Here is a 10,294-nt window from a genome sequence, read left to right on the forward strand (position 1 = left end):
TTCCCTCAAGGCGGCGAACATGGCTCCATGCTATTAGCGTGTTGATTGTTACAGGGTTTTTACAAAATGCTTTGATTTCCTTAAAATTACTGAAAAATAATAAATCGCTCAGTTTGCATTGTGATAAAGCTGTCTCAATATCCATCCAGATTGAGGATTTATTACTAATCCACTCACTTATAAATCTTAAATGGGCACAAAGTTGATACATTTTAATATTAGGCAAGTCTAAGCCACCTGCTGCACTTGGTTGATGTAATACTGCCATTTTGAGCCTAGGTCTACGCTTGTTCCAGATAAAAGAGCTGAGCCACCCATTGATATCTTTCAACACCCTTTTAGAAAACAAAACAGGAATCATTTGAATAGGATACGATATTCTTGACATCACATTCATTTTAATCAGTGCAATACGTCCCAACCAGGAAACCGGAAGTGACATCCACCGCTCTAGGTCCTGTTTGATTTTGCGAAATAAGGGAACAAAGTTGGCTTTATATAGTTGATCAAAGGATGGGGTGATGAAGATTCACAAATACATAAACCCGTTAGGAGACCATTTGAAAGGAAAGGAGGGTACAGTAGATGGTATTGTTGAAAGCGAACCAAGGGGCATAGCTTCTGATTTAGCAAGATTGATCTTGTAACCAGAGAAAAGGCTAAATCTGTCTATCACATCAATAAAACCTGGTATGGATGTTTCAGGGTGGATTAGAAGGATTAAAGCATCGTCCGCATATAAGGTTATTTTATGGCACAGCTGTCCGATCTCTAAACTACGTATAGTGGGTGTGACCCTTATGGCCTCAGCAAGTGGCTCTATGGCTAAAGCGAATAGAAGGGGAGATAAGGGGCATCCTTGCATCACCCCTCTGTGAGTACTGAAATATTCAGACCTCAATCCATTTGACAAGACCGCTACCTGTGGTTTGGTGTAGATAATTTTAATCCACTTTATAAAGTATTCTCCTAAGCCAAATTTATGTAATGTATACAGTAGGAAAGGCCATTCTAGTCGGTCGAATGCTTTTTCTGCATCGAGAGAAAGCACTAGGCCGTTAACAGATTTTTCTTTGAAAGCTGAAATAGCATTCAACAAACGTCTAACATTGCTGAGTTCCAACCCCTTATAAAACCTGTTTGGTCTTCCCTTATCAGAACTGGAAGGAGATTTTCAAACGAGAGGCTAAAATTTTAGAAAGCAGCTTCCTATCAACATTTAAGAGGGCTATAGGCCTGTAGGATCCACAAGAGTCAGGGCATTTCCCCTTTTTTAAAATTAAGGATATAGTGGCCTCTTTCAGTGTCTGTGGAAATTCTCCTATGGAGAAGGAGTGATTAAACATATTAAGAAGCGGTTCTGCAAGAATATCTTGGAACTGTTTGTAAAATTCACAACAGAAGCCGTCAGAACCTGGTGACTTTCCATTTTGTAGAGTTTTAATGGCGTTAATCACTTCAGTTTTAGTTACGGGACTATTCAGGGTATTCTTTTGCTCTTCTGTCAAAATTGGTAAGTTAAATTGAGCAAAGAAATTGTCCATTAGTTGTCTTGCCTCCGGAGCCTGTTCAGAAGAGTACAGATTTTGGTAAAATTTTTGAAAGCGGTTATTTATCTGTTTATTGTCAAACACCTTGTGGCCATCGTTATCGGATATAGCTGCGATGGTACGAGATTCTACACGCTTCTTGACATAATAGGCCAGACATTTACCAGCTTTGTCTCCATGCTCATAAAACCTCTGTCGAGTATACTTTATTTTTTTCTCTGCATCTCTAGTAAGGAGACAGTTTAGAGTTGATCTGAGTGTCAAAATTTCTTGCCACAATAATGGTGATGGAGAAGCTTTTTCTTTATTCATCAGTTCACTCTCGAGATGATTTTGTTTCTCTTGTCTTTTGTGCTTTTTTGATGCAGAGTATGAAATAATTAAACCTCTTGCCCAGCTTTGCATGTTTCCCATAAGACTGAGGCATTGCTGGCCGATGGGATATTAATTTCCAGAAATGTTTTAAGTTCAGAAGAAAAGTTGGAGGTAAATTCCTCATCTTTAAGAATAATAGTGTTAATTCTCCAGTGACAAGACTGCTGTAGTGCTGTTTTAAGATTAAGATTAATTATTACTCTAGCGTGGTCAGAAATGATTATACTTGTTATATCGCATGCTAAAACTGAGTGAAAGTCAGTTCTTGGCAGGAAAAAGTAATCAATCCTGGTATGGCACTTATGTGGAGCTGAGAAAAAAGTATAATGTTTATCAGAGGGATGTGCGCACCTCCAAGCATCAATGAACCCAAACTCCTCACACAGAGCATTGAGTGTGATGGCCTGAGGAGAAGGGGGTATGGTACTATGTGGAAACTTATCAATGCGTGGGTTTAATATTAAGTTAAAATCCCCACCAATAATAGTTGTTGCGTTAGAAAGAAATGGAGCTAGGTCTAGAAACATTTTAGTAAGAAAGGTAATTGGGTGAGCAGGTGGGAAATCGACCCCTCAGATCTTTGACACAATCAGATATTATAAACGGGAGGCCCTTCCTAATTAGCACTGCTACTCCCCTACTTCTTGTTGTAAAGGATGAGAAAAATACTTGTCCAAATGGCCCTTGTTGTAACTTTAAATGTTCTGTATCGTCCAAATGTGTCTCTTGTAGCATAGCAACATCTATATTATCCTTTTTAAGACAAGTAAATATTTTCCTGCGCTTGATGGGATTATGGTCTCTCCTTACATTCCAGGTGCATATTCTCAGCTTATTCATCAATGGTGTTATTCATGTGTTTTACAGAGGACATTGAGCCAGGAGATCCACCACAATAAAAGGAACAAAAAAAGGCAATCAGATAAGGAGAGAGAAAGTAAGAGCTGCGTAACTTAACATTCAAAAACAATGATATGGCAACAACCCTACTGAACATGTAGGGAAAAACCGTCCCTCTTCTGCCTGCGGCGATAAACCGACAGGTGCAGCACGCGCTTAACTCGCGCCTACTCATAAACATAAACACAGTCTCTCAAGCACACGGCGAGGTAGGGCAACTCACCTGAGAAATTGTAAAGGACAGGAGAGAAAGGGAGCAGATACACACGCCTGAGTTTAAACAAGTACTTATATTCGTTCATAAGGCACTGTCCAGGCGGAATGTCACAGAGAAGTAATAATCCAGAATAACTGCAAAAGATTAGGGCAGCGATTCCACGTAAGTCGCAGCTGCCTCCGGTGTGCTGAATCTTTTCTCCACACCTTTCACAGACAGCCTCAGCGTAGCGGGATACAGAAGCGCGTATTCCACGTTCTTCCTTCTCAGGCAACTTTTCACCTCGTCAAAAGATTTGCGTTTCTTGGCCACCGCCGCCGAGTAATCATTGAAGAAGGAGACTTTGATCCGGTCCGCTGGATGGTTTGGTTCTATAGCAAGGCGCCGAGCCGCGGCCATTACTCGTTGTTTATCAGTAAAGTTATGAAGTTTCATGATGATGGGTCGGGCGCGTTGGTTTAGCACCCAGCCTTAGTGTCGGAGAGCGGTGAGCGCGGTCCAGCTTGATCCTTCCAGTTTTGGTCTTGAGATTGAGATAAGAGGGAGGCCATGTCTCCAAAAAAGTGACCGGGTCACTTTCCTCCATGCCCTCAGGTAACCCGACCAGACGGAGATTACATCTGCAGCTGCGGTTCTCCAAATCATCTATATGATCTGCCATGTCGGATGTTTGTTTTTCGAGTTTTGCCACTTTAGCCTGTAGAACATCCACTGTGTCTTCCACGCCTGAAATCCGGGTCTCTGCATCACCAACCCGTGTCGCCAAAGCCTGCATCCGAGATGTTTGTTCGTGTATAGCGGCAAGTACCTTGTCGACTTTAGCATCCAGTGACTTGGTGATGTTATCAGTTATCTTGCTCAAAGCCAAAAGAATATTCGGGTTAACATCGCTCCCGGTTTCCTCAGCCTCAGCAGCTGCTTCTCTCTCGCTAGCTTCCTCGTGCTCAACTGCAGCAGGGTCCTCGAGGACGCCGCTAGCATGCTTCCCCGTAGCAGTCTTTTTCTTAAGATTTAACTTGTGAGGCATTTTTGAAAAATAGTCTTCCAGGCTCATTATAGAGCTGCTCCTACGTACGGATAAAACGTTTCTCCAGGCGAATATGTATCATAGACGGATAATTCAATGAACTTCACCGGAGCTAATGAGACAAGGTGTTCACGCTACAACGCCATCTTGCCAATCCATAAATCTATATTTTTAAAAGAACTATTTTTCTATTGTGAAATAAAATAAAGTTGTATTTAAATTTTTCTAACAAATCTACTCTCCTTTGTATTCATTTGTGGAACTTACCTGTGTGCTAAAAGGGGAAACCATCTGTTGGAGGGCTAGTAGAAAAACAGAATATCTGTTACTCTTTGGGTGAGAGTCCCAAGGTTGCGTTGTTGGGCAAAAACCCCCCTAGCACCAGAATTCCCTCCCAGTCCTTACTTGGTTATATATATATATATATATATATATATATATATATATATATATATATATATATATATATATATATATATATATATATAAATGGACGATGTGCTGGTTCTCAGGTGTGAGCTAAGAAGTGACGACATTGACCCGTAAGATCTATCTCCAATAAGATGGACGAGCTAGCCGTGCTAACACAGAAACCGAGGGAATACCAGAAGGTAGAGTAGCATCGTGCTATTCACAGACATGGCTTACGGAGCTAACACTGGACACCAACGCCACATTGGAAGAACTTCACCTGCTGTGGGCAGACAGGATACATGAGAAGGAGACTGACAAACTGGTGAAGAAGTCCAGCTTAGCTCTGGACCCTGTGGTGGCTGATGGAGAATGATGACCAAGGTGTCATCTCTGATGGGCTTTCATTGTTTCTAGTTGACACTTCTATTATTCTATTTATATATTCTTGAATGTTTTGCATTGTATACTTTATGGTTTTGCTGCTGTGACTCTGAATTTCCCTCCGGAGATTAATAAAGTACCTTCTATTTTATTCTGTAAAATTCTACAAGGAAAACTCGTCAGTACTTCCATGTACAATCATCCACCCTGTGGGCCTTTACAAAAGTTGCTGAAAACCTCCTGTAAACTTTTCATTGTCCTCAGGTAAAACAAGAGAACTATCTTAAAATACCACTGTAAGTTTCTACAGGTTGAGAATTTCAGAAAGTTATTTGCACTTTGCTTCATGTAGACAAAGGAATGGGCAAGAGTAAAAATAGCCGGTCAGCTTGAATTCCCACAGTATTCTTGGTAAGATCAGCCCACCTCTGCAAACATTGTGGCATGTGACTGAAGTCTTTTGTGGCCAGGTGGCAGACAGTGGACTATAATAAGCACCCTGAAACTCTGATGAGTTGTTAGCTCCTCAGTCTTTGGTGCCAGAGTTACGGCACCAGTGAGAGCCACGAAAGATGCACACAGACGCAGGGACAGTACTACAACTGCTTATGCAAATGTGTTACCTGCTATGGTTTAATACATGAAATATCCATCCATGGCAAGAGTAAAGAGTACAGCTGTGACTACATTTCTTTGTGGTCACACACGTGAACAATGAGACAATAGTGTGTCATAACACCTACTGCAATTCTCTCTTTTTTTCATTGTAAACTGCAAAGTAAGCTTTCTGTTGAAGGGAAAATGACATTTGATGGGTGTTGATGAACATGGATGAGGATGATGAAAGCCTTCAGCATATTTAATCCCCACAGCAGCACACCAGCTCTAACCCAATAAAGCTTGTAGAGGCATACATCTCTGTCTGCCCACAACCGGCCAGGATCGCCCTAATTGAATAAGATCTCACAGTAATTCAATGTGTTTGCTTCACCAACCCATATGCGCTTTGGATGCTCAGAATGTTAGAATATTCACCAACATTGTTCTGGCCCGAGTGCCACATGTGAAGGGAGCAGCAGGTAGAAAAAGAAAAACAAACGGTTTTCCTCTCTTTTCTACATGTTTGAATCCTGCTTGATTATCTCTTGTTTTATAGTTAATTGTTTTTTAAAACCATGTTCACAGTTAAAAAAGACAAAAACCAAACTAGACTATACACAGGAATAAAAACTAAGGTGAGTAACATAAATTATTTGGACAGGCAGGAAAGAGAAGTGAATTAGGACTGTACTAGACTCTAATTAACTGTCTTTGTCCATTTTTCCAGTAAGGCTGATGTGGCTTGTTGCTCCTCCTCACCTGAGTGGGTTCTTGATAGCGATGTAGCGGTCCACAGCAATGGCCAACAGGCTGAAGATGGAGCTCTGGGTGAGGATGAGCACGAAGCAAGCGATGAACAAGCAGCCAAAGAAGTTAGCACAGAAGCCCGTGCTGGTTTTAGTTTGAAGAAAATCAGAGTTATGAAAAAGATTCAAACTGGAAAAAAATCTTCTGATAATGGTGTTAAACAACCTTGACTGGACTATTTACTGACACTGTCTAGATTAAGAAAACTAAGAAACTTTTTTATAAAAACTCTTTCATACCTGATGGTGATAGCAAATGGAATTGCAAGCAGCCCCACAGCAACATCAGCCACTGCCAGAGACACTACGAAGAAGTTGGTGATGCTCTGCAGGTTGGAGTTGAGGTAGACGGCCCAGCAGACCAGGACGTTTCCGGACACGGCCAGCAGTGCGATCACCAGCTCCAGGATGATATAAACCAGCTGATCATCCCTCAGCATGGTTAGTCTTTCCTCTTCTTTGCTTTTGTTCTACTTTCATCCCACGGGCTCAGTCACTTCATGTGCTTTTAGACCAAACACTTGCCTGTAAAACTGCATGGCATGGCACGACTCACGGGAGGAGTGATTGTGTCATGGGAGGAGAGCCAGGCAGGAAGTTCCTTGCACAAACATCACCACTGCAACGCTAAACCCGTCTGTTTGTCTTCGTTTGTCTGCACTACATCTCTGTTTCTGTTGGGTTCAGGCCACTGAAATGTGTCACAGATGGTGGCAGAATACGGAGGTGTCTGGCAGGCTGGAGATAGAGACAGAGACAGACAGAGAGAGCAAAACCTCAGCTGTAGAAACTGTTCCAACAGATTACAGGGTACCACAGGGATGCCCTCATAGGTTTAAAGAGCCATTTATCTCCAGGAGACAAGGGGCAGTTTGTTTTACACACAGGGGGATTGAGGCACATAGTTTAACAAAGCACCTTTCATTTCAGGAAAAGTTTCCTGAAACCCTCTCCCTTCACAGGGAGGTATGTCCCCTCATCATTCACAGACATACCTCCCTGTGAAATCAATGATGATCATTAAACATACCTGATGAAATGATAAGGTCATCAAAACAACGCTGGAACACCTTGCTAAGCTATCTAAGTAGCATACTTCATGGTATTTTGCTTAATTAGTCGACGATGTAAGCAGATTAACCACAGCACAACCTAAGATGACCTTAACAGAGGCTATGAATGAGTTGTAGACCAAAGTATTTAGATTACTGGGCTCCAGCAGTTCAGGGTAGTAGATCACGCTTTAGAAAACAACCTTAACCACAGCAGTACAGGAAAAAAGCTCCAGCATGTCAAACTATTTTTGTTTGGAAGTCTTTAATAAACAATGATTCACATCTGAAATGGCATCTTGTATTGGCACAAGCCTCTTTAAAAAACAAAAAACAAAAAAAAAACTGACTTTATCTCACCATCCTCCCATGAAGAATGTTAGACACACAGGATATGAGGACAGAAGCTCACACACAGGCTTGTCACCCCTCCAGCAGCTCTCTGATGGACACATCAATGGACCACAGTCTTATTTCTCTTCACTCCTCAGCTGTTCGAACCTTTCCTGCTCAGGTCTGTCTGCTGAGTGTGGGATGCTGCAGCAGCTCAAACTGTCAAAGTTTAAAGAGGGCGCAAAGGTGGAGCAAAACTGGACCAACTAAGCTTTTTATGTTGTGGTTCACGTTTGAGCCTCTCTGTTAAACCTTCTTCCAGATGGCTGCTTTGGCAGAGAGCTGCTCTTCCTTATTATGACCATGGCTAAATGTGCAGAAAGAGGCCTTGGAGGAAGTGATAAGAAGGTGTACATCCTGCCTGGGGTATCAGTTTCTGTCCTGTCAATCAATGTCCCAGCTCAGCTCCACTAAGGAAAAAAAAACACCAAGAAAAGCTGCTGAACTACATTTAATAAAACACACTGAGGAGACCTGAGAAGCAGGAACCTGAATCATTATTCTGGACCCTTAATGGCTGATAAAGGAGACATAAACATGATGTAAGGCAATACTGTGCAGTGCAGGAGATGGCTGTTTGATGGAACAGATGTAAGTGATGAAAAAGACTTCTACATGTATCTATTTCACTTCTTCTCCATTTATTAGCCTTACAGCTTGATATGAAGTCACAGTACTACTGCAGCTGATGACAAGAAGCATTTCATGCAAAACAATTATTGTTAGGGTAACAGAGTTGTCAAGTGACTAAATAAAAATACTTTGTTACCTAACTTAAGTAGACATTTGGAGTATTTATACTTTACTGGAGTGGACTATTACTATCTATATCTGTACTTTCTACTCCCTACATTTTAAAAATAACCTTACTGTTTCATTTCGGCTTGTTTTCATTTCAGCCTGTCATCAAAAAAAAAAAAGAAAGAAAGAAAGAAAGAACAACACAAATGCACACAAAAAAAGAAAACCTATCCAGATCCAATTGTGCAATCCAGGTAGAGTGAATTGGATTGTGGTTGGATGAGAAGTATAAACATAACACTGTCTGAGCATGAGTTACAATAATATGGCATTGTGAAGTTCTCCCTCGAACATTCATTTAACCATAGCCAAGTGAACACACTATGCATCACGGTCTGTCAACGTGTAGAACACCCAGCGCTGCACAAACCAGGAAATAGCACCTACTAAGTATGGTGGCTCTAATAGGAAAAATACAACAATTATTCAGAAAATTATCTACAGAAGAAACCTTAAACTACTTATGCTTTGGTCTGGCACTACATGGAAGATAACATTATTTTGACGTGTGGAGGGGGGGTTACATTTTAACGAAACTTTATGGTCATTATGGCCTTTAGAGTGCCTTTTAGGCCCCTGTGGCGCAGTCTAAGCTTTTGTCCTTAATGACATTTGTCAACCTTTTACTTTCATAGTTTAAGTAGTTTTGAAACCAGTACTTTTACTTAAGTAAAACGCTCAAGTTGATACTCTAACTTCTACAAAAGTCTTTTTAAACTCTATTTCTACTTCTACTTGAGTAATAGATGCGAACAAATGTTGACACCTCTGCATATCATTCATCAGTGCTTTTACAGAAAATGATCCTAATCCTCACCGTTAGCGCTTCAACACTCTGTGAGGAACCCTTTTCAACTACAGCAAATGATCCTAATCCTCACCGTTAGCGCTTCAACACTCTGTGAGGAACCCTTTTCAACTACAGCTCAGGGCTCCACGAGTGCTCAGGTGTGCGGATTCTGAGAGAATTAAAGAACAAGCAGAAAACAAAACTCTTACCTGAGTGAGCGCATGAATAAGTGGGTGAGCTGGGATGATGCCTGCCTTAAAAAGTAAACCATGGATTAATACATTCACCTCCAAGATTCACATCACGTTAAGGAGACCCGCATAGGCAGAAAGATGTAGATGTCCCCGCGCGTTGAAACCTATGGTTGAAACAGTGTGAACAGAGACCCTGCTACAGGAAAAGTGCGGCCACCAGCGCGCACCCTCCGCGTTCGTGTGTGGAGAGAGAGGGAGGGAAAACCGGGGGGGGGGGGCTTCTCAGTGACGTATCGATGGGTGGAAACAGTCAGCAATGACCTGTGGGGAGCGGTAAACAGATCCCAGCAGATGCAATAAAGATTCTTGGATCCATCGGACTTCATTGGGGTGGTTCAGTTAGAACTGCATCTGGAGGAAATCTAACCGTGTCAAGTCAAGACAACCACAGCTTGGCCCACGTGGTACACTCCTACACGTACCTGTGGTCAAATGCTGCTGTGCGTTAACGTGCGCGCAGGTGGTGATGGAGGAGAGAGTGGGACGCGCTTCGACTCTGAGGCTTTATGGCACTGAGCTCTACACGCCCACTCACATGTTCACAGAGCTCATCTGTCAGTCTGTTCAAGGAGCTCTGCAGGAGTTTGAGCTAAAGGCACGCGCACACACACACACACACACACACACACACACACACACACACACACACACACACACACACACACACACACACACACACACACCAGAAACGTGATTCTTCTCTGAGATCTTGTGGTTGAGGCTGTTGAGGGTCA

General features: G+C 42.1%; 1 protein-coding gene across 1 annotated transcript in view; it reads right to left on the bottom strand.

The window, feature by feature from the left end:
• The window catches only part of LOC141805698 (adenosine receptor A2b-like), an 18,252-nt gene extending 8,367 nt beyond the window's left edge, over positions 1-9,885 (bottom strand). Inside the window, exons 1-3 of the mRNA XM_074690873.1 lie at positions 9,516-9,885; positions 6,511-7,008; positions 6,224-6,355 (exon numbers count right to left, since the gene is read on the bottom strand). Coding sequence (XP_074546974.1) covers positions 6,224-6,355; positions 6,511-6,710 — 332 coding nt within the window. The 5' untranslated portion in view covers positions 6,711-7,008; positions 9,516-9,885. The remainder of the gene's footprint in view (positions 1-6,223; positions 6,356-6,510; positions 7,009-9,515) is intronic.
• Positions 9,886-10,294: the final 409 nt, after the last annotated feature.

The sequence above is a fragment of the Halichoeres trimaculatus genome, unplaced genomic scaffold (genome assembly GCF_033239565.1).
Source record: "Halichoeres trimaculatus isolate MK-OKI-2021-1 unplaced genomic scaffold, fHalTri1.1 fHalTri1_scaffold_16, whole genome shotgun sequence".
NCBI lineage: Eukaryota > Metazoa > Chordata > Actinopteri > Labriformes > Labridae > Halichoeres > Halichoeres trimaculatus.